We start from the raw sequence: 15,000 nt of genomic DNA, 5'->3' as shown, positions 1-15,000 counted from the left end.
AGTGTACTTGAGAGACTTGTGAAGGAAGGCAAGAAAAAAAAAATTAATTCTTTTCAGATTGCTTCAGAATTTTGGCACACTCAGAAATAACCTCTTAAAGTGATCACAGTGATATTTACATGATAATTATATGCAAGCACAATTAAGCTTCTATATTAAACAATTAAATAATGCTTTTCCTGCTATGGTAAATTATTCCTGACTACCCATATTAGTATTCTGTAGTTCTAATCGTTGCCATAAATAATTTTCAGTTTTACACATTCTGCTCTGAAGCAATTATTAAGAGCTCTCAGGAAGAGTTAAAACAGCTAATGAAAATAATTAGCAGGAAAAAAAAAAAAAATGTTGATCATCCTGCATGGAAAGATAACCCTAAGCACAAACTACAAATGCTTCTTTAATTGCATCATTGTTTTCTGAGGCGTACACAGTTCTTGTCTGTAATCCCTTCTGTGCAAGGAGTGATCGCCCGCAAGTAACATCTTATGGCACTACTTGTGCACGGGAAGATCTCTGGGATCAGACCCACAGCCCGCTTCTCTTTAGTTGTGTAACATGGAGGAAGGACCCAGCTCCTGCCCTGCTTCCCTGGAGCTCCACCTCAGCCGTGCTGCTCACCTGAGTGAGGGCTGCAGGCTCCCTCCCTGCTCAGTGTAAGGAGAACTTGGTCCTACTGACTTACCCAATATCTTCTGCCTTTTGGGGGTGTCCCTTGTCCCTTGGGGACCAGTGTCCCTTGGTGTAGCTCAGCTTTTAAACTACGAAACCTAAGCTCCTCTCCTACTAAAAGATAATCCTCTCCAGCCATATATTGAGTACACTAAGACAGCCTTAACTACTTCTCTAACCACACTGACATTTTTTTTCTACCACAGAATAGCTGTTTTCTCAAAATCATGAGTTCAAAAGTAGAATTATTGTAACACTTGCTTAGAAAATTGTTGAAAAAGAAGCATATATATTTATAGCCTACAAAAAAGTCAGATGACCAGACAAGTCTGAAAATAGATGCCTTTTATCAGCATGAGTGCATATTTACAAATAAAAGTGTAGTTGTACAGATTCTGACCAGTGCAGGTCAGTGCCAGATAAACATTTCACATATAAATGTACTGCCGTCATTGTTCACAGTAATAACCTCCCCTTTTAATAATCCATCCCTTTTACACGGAAGTGCCTAAAGGTTTTCTAATGTGTATCAGTCTTTTGAACATCATATAATCAATTTAATGCAAGAAAAGGAAAAGAAATGTACCTGTACAGATCCTTGCACATTAAGATAAACCTTGCTCTGCTGAGGGAAGCAAAATCAGATGAGGACAAAAACAGTTTCAAAGAAAATATGATTTTTCTCCATGTATTTACTACATTCTAAATTGCATTGGATTTTTTGTGTGTGTGTGTGTGTGTGTGAAATTGTTCTAGTTATGTAGATTATCTGAGAGGTTTCATGATTAAGCTAATGTTTTTCTAAGACTTTCATGAGTTATGAAACAAGCAGTAGTATATTATTCCTTGACTGGGTGTGATTTAATAACCTCAACAGTAAAATAAAGGCCAAAAAAAAAAAAAAAAAAAAAAAAAAAAAAAAGTAAGAGATCAAGCTAGTGTTTTCTCTTATCTGATCTCTTAGAAAGTAGGCCTTCAAAGAACAGCCACTGTGCTGCCGGAATTGACACTTGCAATTAAATGATATTCCTTTTCTGAATGGAAGTACATGGTGCTATCACCAGTGCTGTTTGTCTAATGACATGGAAAATTAAGGTTTTTAACCACTTGCTATCGTTTAGTGATGGCCTTTTCACAACAGAGAGGGCATTGATCTAGCTACAGAAATGGAAAAGAATGCCAGGATACACAATCCCAGCTCCATTTAGACTATGAAAAGAGCACCTTTTAACAGTTTAAACATTAAAACGATTGGAAACTCAGCATTAAAAAGAAAGGGAGAAAGAGAAGCTGTATTAACATCATGAACAACATAAAAAAAATCAACAAATGCCCTTTGAGCCACCAGCCCTTCTCTGTGATTTTTTGACTGTTCCCCTAAAGCTTTTGCTTTGATTGCAAGCACCTTCTGTGATTTATTGGTAGCCAGTGTCTCCTCAGTAGATGTGTCCTTCAGGTCACTATGGTTGACTTACATGAACATCCAGTGGGAACTCAGCTCTACTTGGCTGGGTCACCCACCTCCTACCCGGGTAGGCCAGTCTTTCTCAGAGAGCAATCCTGCCTTGTGGTGCAAGGTGGAATGGATCGAGGTGGAAATGAGCAGTAATTTCTGAGGTGTGCAGGTCGACATAAGCAAAATGGAAAAGACAGTGTGTGCTCACTTCCTCTCACCATCACTGGCACAGTAAAAAGGTTGCACCCGTGCAACTGAGGTTGATGTATTCCATAAAACACCTGTTAGCTCACTGCTACGAGTGGTAGGTGCTAATGAGATGAATGGCTTTCTGAACATTGCCTCCTGCCCTTGAACACCTTCAGAGGGGCAGTGGGAAGGGGCAGCACCCAACAGCCACAGATGTCCCCCCAGTCCCACTGCTCTGCACCCGTGGGGCACCCCTGACCCCGGTACCACTCCCGGCGGTGTCATCATTTTGGGGGATGTCACCATTTTGGGGGATGTCACCACTGGCTCGGGCGGGAGGGCGGCTGGAAGGGGTCCCGCGGAGAGGGGCAGAGGAGCCCGGGGCAGCCCCGACGGACGGGCGTCCAGCGGGGGAGGAAGGGATGCCCCGGATCCGCTAGAGACGGCGCCTGCAACTCCTGGGCTGCCGGCTGGTCTGGAGAGGGCTGGAAGGTCCCAGAGGCCGGCCGGGAAGCGGAGCGGTGCCCCGTCCCCCTGATCCTCCCCGTCTCGGCTGGCCCCGGGCGGGCAACCCCGGCGTCCCCGCCGCCGCGGGTTAGCTCCCTGCTTTAACATGCAAAGGTCCGCTACGTGATTGGCTTTCTGCTTGCGAGCGCGGATGGGGGAGAAGGCGCACGTTGTCTTTCTCCGTGTGGTTTCCCCGCCTTGGAAGCCGCAAGGGCAATCCGAGGAGGGAGAAAGGGGAAAGAGAATAGGGTTTCCCACTCTCAACATCCATCAGATTTCCCCTGTCATTGCACTACAAGGTGCAACGTGTGTCGAACATTACGAGCATGGGGCCATGCAAATGACACGGGCATGAAAGAGCCCTGGCAAGAATAAATCTGTCGATGTACAGATGTTCCCTATTAACGTTATTGTTCAGCCTTGGTGGTTACGGTGGGAAGGCACCGGCTCAAAAATCCCCGCTGCCACCCCACCTCTCCCGAGCCTTTCTCCCCACACCTCTTTGTCTTCGCTTAATTAGCTAGGGCTATAATATTCTCCTTTTCTCCTCCTCCGTCTTATTGAGACGTCTGCCCGGGCTTATGCCTTTAAAGAGAAACGATATCGATCCCTCCTCCCCCTTCTGTCAATCCCGATTTGTCCCTTTTCGCGCTGCACAAACAATTAAGCCAAGAAAGTCGCGGCCGCGCCGCAAAACTTAGCGCAAGACCGGCCCCCGGAGGGGGCTGCACGGGGGGACAGCAGCGGACACCGGGGAGGGTTGGGGGAGTTCTCAGCCCGGGTCCGGAGAACTCTGCAGCAGAGAGGGGCGGCAGCCGGACGGACCGACGGACGGCCGGAGAGCAGCAGCGGGAGCAAGCGCTCCTGCTCCCGACCCGCCTGCGGCTGTCGCCCCCCCGGGGGAAGCCCCCGGTGGCCAGGCAGCCCCCTCTGGCTGCCCCCGGGCCGGGGGGCGACGGCGGGGCCGGCCCCCGGGGCTGCGGGAACGCTGCGGGACGCGGGTCCCCGGAGCCGGGGGGGCCGCGCTGCGACGCCCCCCTCCGCCCCGCGCCCCCTCCGTCCAGCACAGCCCCGGCAAGCGCGGCGGAGCCTGGGTCCGTCGCGCCGAGCCCCGGCTATGCCCAAAAGTAAGGCCAATAGGTGGCCAGGTGCGGGGACGCGGAGGCTGGCGCCTGCGTCCGAGCCCACCTCCGGCAACGGGAGGGAGACAAAGACGGCGGGAGAGGCAGAGTTGCCCGTAAGTTTAGCGCCAGCGCAGCCTTGAGCCGCGGAGATAAATGGGAGCTCGGAGGTGCGCGCACTTAATCACGGCGCCGGCTGCCTTCCAGCGTGTGCAACCCGCCGATCATTAGGTTAAATGGAGGACATTCGTGTCCTTCCCGAATCAATGCAATTATTGTTGGCAACGAGGACAGCAATTGGAGTGGCAGCGCTAATTTTACTAACCTGCTATTAATTATGGTGTCCCCCACGCCCCAGACGGCGTTTATAACCCGACGAGGCAAGCAGTGCTGGCTGCTGCTGTTTTAAAAGGAAAAGTTGGAACCCGAGCGCCTGGTCGTGTTGGAAAGTGTTAATCAGCAGGAAAGAGTGTGATCAGTGGAGCTATTCACTTGAACGTCACTCTAGTACAGGGGGTTAGTGAAGTGATTGTGGCGCCTGGGGACCGAAGGCACTGTGCCACTCCAGTCAGGTATTATACACTGAGAAATGTCTACATTAGTTCTCCGTAGCTCCCTGCAAAGTGAGCCAGCGCAAACAAGAGGAGAGAAGCCCTGCCATGGCACAGCTCTCGCTACGAGGTTTTAGCCGAAGCCTGGTGTGACCGCAGGTAAAAAAAAAAAAAAAAAAAAAAAAAAAAATCTCCTTGTTTTGGTGGTGATGCTTGTGTGTGTCTGTCTGTCTCTACGGAAGCGGGGAGGAGGGGGGCGGTGGGGTTTATTTTTTTCCCCCCTTCGGAGCCTGCTCTAGCAGCAAGGCAGCTGAAAACGAACTGCTGGAGGGAAGAGAAACTATCTGTGATGAATCATTTGGCTTTGTGCAATCTTTACCTAGGAGAGAGGGCAAATGTAATTTAACATATGTGTTATTTCTTGGGAAGGGGGTGTGGATATGATATTCAGCGAGCGCTAAGGTAAGGTACCGAGTCAAACTTTCTGGATTTTAAGACGAACTTTAAAGGGAATAAGATTTGACCTTGCACGTAGGAAAGTTTTCTCTTCGCACAGAAGTACGCTCAAGCTGTCTGCTGCCAGGCAGCTCGAAGGCGGTGGCGTTTGAATGCCTACGAGTCTGCGGCGCTTGGGGTGCAGGAGCTGGAAAGGGAAACCTCGAATAATCTCTGCTTGGCTAGGGACAGCGTAGTTGTATGCTCTGCACCGGGCAGGTAAACGTGGATGTGCGGCAGGGTCCATCTAGCCCCACAGCGGCTGCCCAGGTCGCAGCATTTGCTTATTCTCTTGCTGAAAAGTTTTGGGGGGTGAGAGTGAGCGCGTGTGTGCGTGTTGGCTCTAGTCCTTCAGTGTGAAAAGTTTAATAAATACAAAGAACAGAGTGAGCATGTGAGGCCTTTCTGCTTTAATCTAGATTGTTTGCCAAGAGGATTGAAGACTACAAAATGAAAGCATTCAAACGGATAGCTTGGAACAACCGCTTTTACACGTAGTTGTAATCTGCGTGAATTAATTAGCGGCGCCTTCTTATGCAACGGTTGTGTTTGTCATCATAGTTGTGCTGATCACAAGCCATTATGTGGGCTGGTGCAGGTAGGCACCACCGACTCGCTGCCCCCCGATTTGCAGTGCAGTGTAGGCAATCACACCTCAGGTGGGCTCTAAAAACACCTCGCGCCTACTGGCGATACCGCCTTCCTGGGAGCTAATCTACTTGAAAATGTTGCAGGCTGCCCTCGGTTCCATGTCAGATCCCAAATGGGCAACGTGTAGAGCTTCACGGCGTTTGTCAGGCGGTGTCAAGGTTGCTTTAAATCTTTAACGTGAAAACAAAGCAAACTCGACTGAAAGCGCCTGCTGAAGTCTGTTTAGCCCATAAGCAAATTCCGTCGCTGAAATATTTCCAGGAGTGGCAATAACCCCTCGGAACGAGGAGGTGATGAAAATGCAGATAGCAAAACTGTAGCTGCATTAACTGCCTCTAGATCATGTCCCTGAAGACGTCCATCAAAGCGTTAGTCCTGACGCGGTTCTCTGTTTTACCTGCTGTGGCCTGTTCCAGTATCACAGCGTTTCCTTCTAGTTTCGTGTTTTTATGATAAAACTTGCATGAACGTTGGCTCCAGCTTCCCGGGGAAGAAGCACGTAACCCTGGAAGATGTACTTAGTTTGGCTTTGGTGCGAAAATATCCGCTCTTCTGGGTGCTCAGGCTGACTCTTAAGAGAGGGAAACCCTGCAGCGCTCCGTATCGATTGCCATGGCTTTTACTTTCTCAAACTTCGGAGAAAGCACGGCGTGTTTATTTTTCTGGTGTGCTGTTGACTCGTTTGCACGGGAAAGGGGCTTTGACAAGGAACAAGTTTTATTGCACAGCAAAGGCTTGCATTTTCCAAGTGCTTAAGGATATAGCCCACAGCATTAAGCGTCTTTACTTGGATTTGAACAGTGTTACGTTGTTTATGTGCAAGAACCACAAAGGTTATTTTAAATCATTGTGGGGCTTATTGCATGTTTGTGCTCTGGCACCAAAAATTCAAGATGAAATATAACTCTGTTGGGTTTCTTATCAACAAAGGGCCATTATTTGTAGATTGCAAGTGAAACAAGATGTGAACGCCTTAGGAAGATGTAATGTCAGTGTTTAAATATTAAGGGGGGTTGTTGGTGGTGGTTTGTTTTTTGTTGTTAGTGGTGGTGGTGGGTTTTTGTTTTGTGTTTTAATGACTACTTCCTAGGGAATACAGATTGGAAGTGGCACAATGCTGACCGGGTGTAAAGTATTAAAGCAGGCAAAGCTGCAAATTACAATGACAAATAATTATCATTATTAATCCAGGAAAGTTCGGTTCAAAAACGGGCACCAGAGTATTTGCATGGGGCAGGGCAATGAAAGACAACTGTGATATATAAATAGACAAGGACTGTAAATATTGAATTTTACCTTGTATTTTAAAGTTTAATAGACTCATCTAAATATCAAAACCCATAGTGTTCTGCGGGCCACTGCAGAGTTGACATCTGCAGTAGTATCAAAAGAAGGTGGGGGGGGAGGAGGAAACACAACGGGACATTTCCCAAACTGCAGCCTGGAAAACTGTGAGGACTTCTCAAGGCAGTTCTCTAGCTCTCTCAGCTAATTATAGTGCTTTACCCTGAGCCACTCTTGAGATAAGTGCAACTCTTTTCTTCCCTAGCACCGGTGAGTTATACTCCAGGGCTTAAATAAACAACCCCCAACGTAATCAGCATAGGAGGCAGAGTGAGCAGTACCCAACACTGCAGGCAGACCATTGTGTAAACACTGGGTGTCTTTTCTTCCAAAACAATGCAACAGCCCGGCAGCACGATGCACAGAAGGAAGCTGCTTGTAAATAGTAACTTAAACTACCATTATATTCTGGCAGCACCGGGTCGCAGAAGGAATAAAGAAGCGTTTCTGTAACAGAAACCCAATGGCTAAGTTATTAATATTCCCGGGAAGAAGAAGAAATTAGCAGTTCAGGTGAGAAAAGGATAAGCACTTTCCCCCCCCCCCCCGCCCGAAATCAATACGGAATTCAAACTCGATTATTAATGTCATTTGATTCCCGTTCTTCATACGTTTCTCCCGGCTACAGATAGCAAGCTGTCAGGATAATTTGCATGTACTGTATCTGATATCTTTTATTTGCAAACACTCTGAAGCGCCATAAAGCACCGCTCGCTGTAGTCTAACTCAATCCGAGAACTAGTATTTTCATCTGTAAATTAAAGCAATTACGCAGCAGATATTATATTATGTGTACTGTGGTCTCCAGATAGTCATCAATCACCCTCAATCGAGCTGTCAGTGTGGGCAGATTCGTTTCTGGGAGGCAGTCTTCCAGCTGGGGAGAAGAAGAGAACATCATCATTAATTAGAGTGTGACCCTGGGGCTATTCACATGTCTGAACCCAGGAATCTCTCTGAGCAAGTCTGCACACCGCGGAGCAGCGCTCAGCCCCGTCCTCCACTTTCTCCGCCCGCCGTCGGCTGCGGCCGTCGGGGGGAGAGGGGCTGCTGGAGCCCCCCGACGGCCGCCTCCGCAGGGCGGCAGCACGGAGCCTGCCCCTCCGGGGGGCTGTGGGGGGCTCTGCCTGGTTAAGGAGGGGGGCACGGCCCCCACAAAAGGCGACTTTGGGGAAAGGAAAGGAAGGGGGGCGGCGGCGCAGGAGAGGCGCCCGCCCCATCGGCTCTGCTGAGAGGTCCCGCTGCGCCCCGAGGGTGCTACCCCGGACCCCACCGCCAAAGGGTCCCGAGGGAAGCTCCGCTCTGCCGGGAACCACTGGCAGAGAAATGTTTGCTCCCCTGTGGGAAGCAGCACTCGGCACGTCGGGGCATTGCCCCCCCCCCGCTATAACACCCCCCTTTCAGCCGTGTCCACTTGGGAACACGCAGGCAGGCTGGATGCGGCCCTCAGAGAAGGGCTGGCTTTTCCAGCGGAGGTTTGCGACGGCACCCGAGTGGTTTTAACGTGAAAAGTCACGTCCTTCAATCACTCCCCGGAATACGCTCGTAGGGTTTTCTACCTGTAATCACACGCCGGGAATAAAAGCTGGAAAAGAAACGCAGGGTTGCATGTCATGTGCTTTATTGTCAGCATTAGCGCTAATTTTAACTGTTGATTAAATCTTAAATGAAGACTCAGTCGTGTGTCCCTTCATATGTCTTGTTTGTAATTGAGACTAATTATTACTGTGGGGTGGGAAGAAGCAGCTGCTCATTAATTAATTTCTAATTAAAAGTGCTTACCATCCCTTCAGTGACGAAGGAGGTCGGGGGGGGAAAAATCTTAGCTGATAGGACGTTGATTCTTCAGGTTGAAACCATTCATTTCCTTCCCAAAGAAATTAATATAGATATGTTGCGAACAGGCATAGCTGGTGCTGGAGCGCTTTCCAAACTTTCGCTCCTGTTAGGCAGCCTGAGAGAGATGCTAGAGAGTCTGTTTTCCACGCCAGCTCCAAGACTCCCGAAAATGAATGTTAAACTTCCAGGCAAGGTAATTTGAATAGGTTTTACGTGACGTCAGAGGCTCGGCTCCTGTAAAACAACGTGGTTCTGACGTGATGTGCTTGTTCTACTTTTCGGTCCCCCTTTTTTCTCCTCCTTTCCCTTTCCGTGGGTGCAAAATATGTGTTTCTGCCGTCACGTTTGCCAGCCTCGCAGCCCTCACGTAACAACTATTTCTGTGTCGCAGCTGTAGAGGCGAACTTGCTAAAATTACTATACGTCTTTTTTTTTTCTTTAGTTAAAAAAAAAAAAAAGTTCAAAAAGCATGTAAATAAATTAAATGTGGTTTTCTGCTTCGTCCTATAAGCATCTAGGGACCTGTGGTTACCAATCAATTGGTACAATAGAGCAGAGCAAGGCTGCAATAGCGTGCAGATCAGACGTCTCGCCTTGTTTCTAGATAACTGGGAGCCTCTGTACCATGTCATATCCTCAGTTTGGCTACCCTTACTCCTCTGCACCCCAGGTAAGACTTTTGCCTACAAACGTTAATTGATTGAATTTCAGTCATTATTGATCACTTCCGTTCAGTGCTAAAAGCTGCAGCGATCCTTTCTAGCATGAGAGAGCGTGAAATCGGTTACTCACTCAGCATGCCTGGATGATGCCTAAGTTATATCTTGTGCCCGTGTTTTGAAACGGGGAGGCACACTCGGGATTTAGGGTCTTTCGGGGTGATAACGATGCGTGGGGGACGATTACAGAGATGAGCGAGGTGAGAAAAGGACCGAGAGATCCCCCAGCCCCCACCCGCTCTCTCCCCCGAGCGCTTTTTTTTTTTTTTTTTAATCTTTCCCGATTAAATCTACAGTTTACCAATTAAACACGAAAGTACTGAGGGCTGAACTGCAGAAACATAATGGGCTATTCTAAAACAGCAGCTTAATAACAGATGCGTGTATGGCCGCTACAAATCTGCAGTCAAAATAAATATGCATGAGTGATATAGAGGGAAAAAAGAAGAAAAAAAAAAAGGTTTAAAAATGCAGATGGGAAGCATTGTGCCGCAAGAGGGGAAAAGCGGTGTAAACCCCGTCTTGTCAGAGCACACCGGGAAAGTTGGGCTTTAAACGCAAAGGGCTGGAGCAATGCGTTGCGGCGGATTAAACGCCTACAGGCACGGGGTGTTTGGTGGTGGTGGTTTTTATTATTATTATTATTGTTTTTTGTTTTAACTGATAAAGTACTGGCACCTCTGTTTTAACGTTTTAACCCCCAAAGCAAAACACGCGAGGGGAGGAGGAGTAGGGAGATGGGGGGGGGGGGGGAGGAGGGAAGTGGGGGGGCGACACCCCAAAGCCGCAACCGTGGCGATCAAAGTTAGTTTTAAGTGCCGAAGTTTCCCTCCCCGCCCTGAGCGCTCCTCTCTCTCCCCCCCCAGTTCCTGATGAGCACCAACTCCCTGACGACTTGCTGCGAGTCCGGCGGCCGGACACTGGCCGAGACGGGGGCGGCCGCCTCGGCGCAGACCCCGGTCTATTGTCCTGTGTACGAGAGCCGCCTGCTCGCCACCGCCCGCCACGAGCTCAACTCCGCCGCCGCCCTGGGGGTCTACGGCGGCCCCTACGCCGGCCCCCAGGGCTATGGAAACTACGTGACCTACGGCACCGAGGCTCCCGCTTTCTACTCCCTGGTAAGCCCCCTTCCACCGCCCCCCTCCCCGGTTCCGCTGCTTCCCGCCCGCTTCCCGCCCGCATCCCCCCCGCATCCCCGGTTCCGCCGCCGCCCCCCGGGCCCGGCGATGCCGAGGGTGAGGAGCCGGCCAGGACGATGGCTGCGGGTCCCCCCCTCGCTGGTAGTCACCGGGGCGCTCTTCCCAGCCAGCCCTTGCGCCCCCCTCCCCTCTTATTCCTCCTCCCTCTCCCCGCATCGCAGCACCGTCCTGAGTTCACGTCCCTACGGACCCCGCCGCGCCAGGGGGGGCCCCGGGCCGGGTCGGGGGGGGATGTCCCCCTCCCCACGAGCCGGGGGTCGGCGGGGGCTGAGGGCGGCGGCGCGGTGTCTCTTTGCAGAACAGTTTGGAGGCGAAGGACGGCAGCGGCTCTGCGCATGCGGGCATCGCCCCGGCGGCTGCCTACTACCCCTATGATCACACCCTCAGCCAGTACCAGTACGACAGGTAAGGGCAGCACCGGCCCCCCTCGGGGACCCTCTCTCCCCCCTCAGCATCCCATGCCCGGACCTTAGCCTCGGCCAGCGACCGCTCCCCGACGGTCCCCGCCGGCCGCCCCCTTCCCCGCCGCTCAACCTCCGCACGTGGTCCTGTGGCGGGGGGGCTGCGGACCCCTCCGACGCCCCCTCCTTCAGTTTGTTCCCGCACGGAGTCAGGAGTAGGCGGCCGGCCTGCCCTGCTGCCTTTATCAGCTTTAACAGGGCGCAGAAGGCGCTCAGACGCCGGTGCAACCTTTGAGGCCCATTGGGCGCCGGTGACCTTTGCTGGAGGATGTGCATTAAATATTCAGTTGCAGTCCAGTGTCATCTGCGTTAGGTTTATATATATATATATTTATTTATTTACAATTTCAGGAACAAAAGGGTAGGGGGGGTATTGCTAATAAAAGGAGTAAGAGGAAATGTATTTCTATTAGCAGTTACACCCTGGGGTCACCCAGACGTATTCTGTTTGGGAAGCACTGAGCAAAAAAACAGGAAAGCAGGATTTCTGGCCATTTGCGAGCCGCTAGGATTTTACTGCTGCCCGAAAGGTAGACATTGACTTTGCCGTGAATAAAGACAGGAGTTTTCTTCCCTCTTTCCCCGCAAACGCCGCGGTGCAGCGGAGCTTTACACCGCCCGGTGCTGGCTGAACGAGCCCACCGTCCTCCTCCTTCCTCGGCCGTGCCTCCCCTGGAAGCTGAGCTGCCCTCGCCCTCTTGTCCCCTCCGTGGTCCTGCCGTCCCCACCCACGGGGGGTGCCGCGTGTCAGAGCCGGGACCCGGGGAGCCCCCGCCCCAAAGGGGGGCATCAGGCGGGTCGTCGGGGGGCGAGGGCGGCGGGTCACGGTGGGGGTGCTCGGCTGTGCCCGCAGGTACGGCGGGATGGACGGCGGGACGCGGCGGAAAAACGCCACCCGGGAGACCACCAGCACGCTGAAGGCCTGGCTGCAGGAGCACCGCAAGAACCCCTACCCCACCAAGGGCGAGAAGATCATGCTGGCCATCATCACCAAGATGACCCTCACCCAGGTCTCCACCTGGTTCGCCAACGCCCGCCGGCGGCTCAAGAAGGAGAACAAGATGACCTGGCCTCCGCGGAACAAGTGCTCGGACGAGAAGCGGCCCTACGAGGAAGAGGAGGAGGAGGAGGAGGGCTCGCAGGAAGACGCGATGATGAAGAACGAGAAAGCCGAGGGTACCCTGCTAGGAAGGGGCACTTAGCGGCGCGGCCGCGGGGGGTCGGCCGCCAGCTGGCCCCGGGGGGGGCCTCGCCCCCTTGGCCTCGGGCTTCGCTGGCGGGGGCGCCCGCGGGGCAGCGCGGCGCCTCCAGTGACCGCGTGTCTTGTTTTTGCCGTCCCTTCCCCCCACCCCTCCCGCAGAGCCCACGGGCAAGGAGGAGAAGGAGCTGGAGCTCAGCGACCTGGAGGACTTGGACGCCGCCGAGTCGGAGAGCTCCGAGTGCGAGATGAGGCGGCCCTTCCCGCACCCGCTGCCGCACCCGCACCCGCTGCCGGGCGGCGGCCCCCCGCCCCGCGCCGCCGAGCCCCCCGCCAAGCTGCCGCTGCCGGCCGCCGTCGACGAGGAGGAGGAGGAGGAGGCGGAGAGGGCCCGCAGCTGCCTGAAGCCGGCGGCCGAGGAGTGCGAGGCGGCCCTGCTCGGGGCCCGGCCCCGCGGCTGCGAGCCCAAAATGTGCTTCCCGCAGGGACAGCAGCTGCTGGAGGCGAAGCCCCGGATTTGGTCCCTGGCGCACACCGCCACCTCCCTCAACCAGGCCGAGTACCCCTCATGCATGCTGAAGCGGCAGGGGGGCTCGGCCGCCACCGCCGTCTCCACCCCGGTCAATGTCATCGACAGGCACCAGGATTCACCGGTCACCAACCTCAGGAACTGGGTGGACGGGGTGTTTCACGACCCCCTGTTCAGGCACAGTACTTTGAACCAAGCCTTGAGCAACACCACGGTGTCCTGGGCTACCACCAAAGGAGCCATTCTGGAAACGGGCGCCTTGGGACGCTCGGTGGGCAACGGCGCCAACGTGCTCAAGGGGCAGCTGTCAAACCTGGCCCACCACGACTCGAGCAAGGAGTTTATCGCGTTTCCCAAAGCAGGAAGCAAAATGTTTTGCTCTTAACGGCCCCACTGAGGGGCTAAGAACTTCCCTGCACTGGAAGAGTCAGCTACACTGAAAAGAGACTTGTGAGAGTTTAAATATAAAACTTTTTATTTCCTTTTTTTTTTTTTTTTTTTTTTTTTTTCCTTTTTAACAACAGAAACGAGGATTTAAAGTTCAGTTTGCTCAGTTCAAAGGACAGACGACTCACTGCTCTTCTGAAGAATTAATTTCTCCTGGCTGCGACTTTAAGGGATCAATGTCGTGACAGTTATTTAATTCCATGTCCAAAAGCACGTACTATAGCGTAGACCTACTTACAAAGTTTACATCCAAAAGTTTACAAATGAGAAATTTTAATTCAGATTTAATTTAAGGCATGCCGATATTAGTTATAAAGACTTTTTGAGAGTTTTTCCTCCTAATTTCCTTGTTAGCATATACTTCACAAACAGCACTTCTACTAAGTTTACACCTACTGCACAAATTTATCTTGACAGAAAAGAGAAATATGTTAAAAGGTATGTTCACTCCAATAAATTGTCTGTTTCAGAGGTAACACGCGTGGTGGCCTTTTGCATTGCACAAACATATTCCAGGTTTCCAAATTCCCTCTCCGGCTCGTTTTAAGGGCCGCCACCGGGCTGCCGTGAGTGGGAAGGGGCTCGGCCGCTTCCCGTGGCCTCCGAGAGCCTCCCACACCCGCAGACCCTTCCCCGCTGCCCAGGAGGCTCGGGGCGGTGTGTTTGGCGAGCATGGCAGTGGGCACCCGGACAGTACCGAAGGGGCCGGAGGCGCCGGCCGGGCCGCAGGTGTCCCCGCGGCTGCCATCGCCCGCTCCGGCTGCGGGCGGGGGCTCCCCCAAAGCGGCCCGGCTGTGCCGCGGCGCCTCCTCCTCGGTGCGCGGAGCCATTGATTCACGTGGAAAATTTGATCTTTTAAACAACCGCTTTAGCTTTCCAGCTCTTCTGCCAGGATGGGGAATCGCTGCTCCGCCATGAATATTTCAGCACTTCAGGACAGATGCTTTACCGTTTTGACATTAAATAGAGTGCAGCCAACAAAAAGAGAGAGAGAGAGAGAGCTCTCGACGTGTGATTCAGGAGCACTCGCAGCCAATTTACCATTTAGATAACAGGCGTTTAAAAGATTTCCCTTACCCTTCCCCGGAACGGGAACAAACTTTTCCTGATCCCTGGACCGGGAGAGGGGGGAGAACTGCCGAAAAAGAAGCTGCCAGGCTGTAACAGCCCCCGGTTTACCCAGACCGGGCCAGATCCCTGGGCTCCCGCGCCTGGCGCTGCGGGGGGAAAACGAAAGTGCCCGAAGGACCGAGCTGACACCGGACAAGCAGAAGAGCCTTTCTGTCCTCACCCACCCCCCTTCTGTCTGAAATAAATGATAAATGAGAATGCAACCTGGGGGATATGCACATATGTATTAAAGGCGACGATGAATGTAACCAAGGCAGTACCTAGCCAAAATATAACATCCTCCAGCCAGCAAAGTTTCTAGCGAGACCTGTTAGTGCAAGGACTGAATAAAGGAATCCGGGTGCGGAGATCAGATCAAGCCCTTCCCCTCTCTGCGAGCAGCCGTAATTGGATTGTATCCAGTCATATTCCCTGTCATTGTATTGACTTTCGCTCTCTTGGATGATATTATCGAGATCACTGAACCCCTCTGCTGATCTGGCTGTCAAAAG

General features: G+C 52.2%; 1 protein-coding gene across 2 annotated transcripts; it reads left to right on the top strand.

Annotated features, from left to right (window-relative positions):
- Positions 1-4,525: 4,525 nt before the first annotated feature.
- On the top strand, positions 4,526-13,349 carry IRX4 (iroquois homeobox 4). 2 transcript variants are annotated; one of them, XM_082753388.1, is made up of 6 exons: positions 4,526-4,655; positions 9,430-9,495; positions 10,411-10,662; positions 11,042-11,148; positions 12,058-12,380; positions 12,565-13,349. In XM_082753388.1, exons 2-6 carry the CDS (start codon positions 9,451-9,453, stop codon positions 13,314-13,316), a joined length of 1,479 nt encoding a protein of 492 aa, XP_082609514.1. In that variant the 5' UTR covers positions 4,526-4,655; positions 9,430-9,450; the 3' UTR covers positions 13,317-13,349. The 2 variants fall into 2 exon arrangements, with proteins under 2 accessions (XP_082609514.1, XP_082609513.1); XM_082753387.1 differs by having other exon boundaries at positions 4,532-4,655; positions 9,337-9,495.
- Positions 13,350-15,000: the final 1,651 nt, after the last annotated feature.

This window comes from Aythya marila (genome assembly GCF_965140915.1).
Source record: "Aythya marila genome assembly, chromosome: 2".
NCBI lineage: Eukaryota > Metazoa > Chordata > Aves > Anseriformes > Anatidae > Aythya > Aythya marila.
Note: the sequence above shows the minus strand (reverse complement) of the source record. Positions and strands in the feature narration are given on the sequence as shown.

What these genes read in the sequence shown, in the direction of transcription:
- IRX4 (XM_082753388.1), top strand. Translation starts at nt 9,451, where the DNA reads ATGTCATATCCTCAGTTTGGCTACCCTTACTCCTCTGCACCCCAG. An exon ending in CTTACTCCTCTGCACCCCAG is followed by an intron (nt 9,496 to 10,410) that starts GTAAGACTTTTG and finishes CTCCCCCCCCAG; the next exon opens with TTCCTGATGAGCACCAACTC. An exon ending in CTCCCGCTTTCTACTCCCTG is followed by an intron (nt 10,663 to 11,041) that starts GTAAGCCCCCTT and finishes GTCTCTTTGCAG; the next exon opens with AACAGTTTGGAGGCGAAGGA.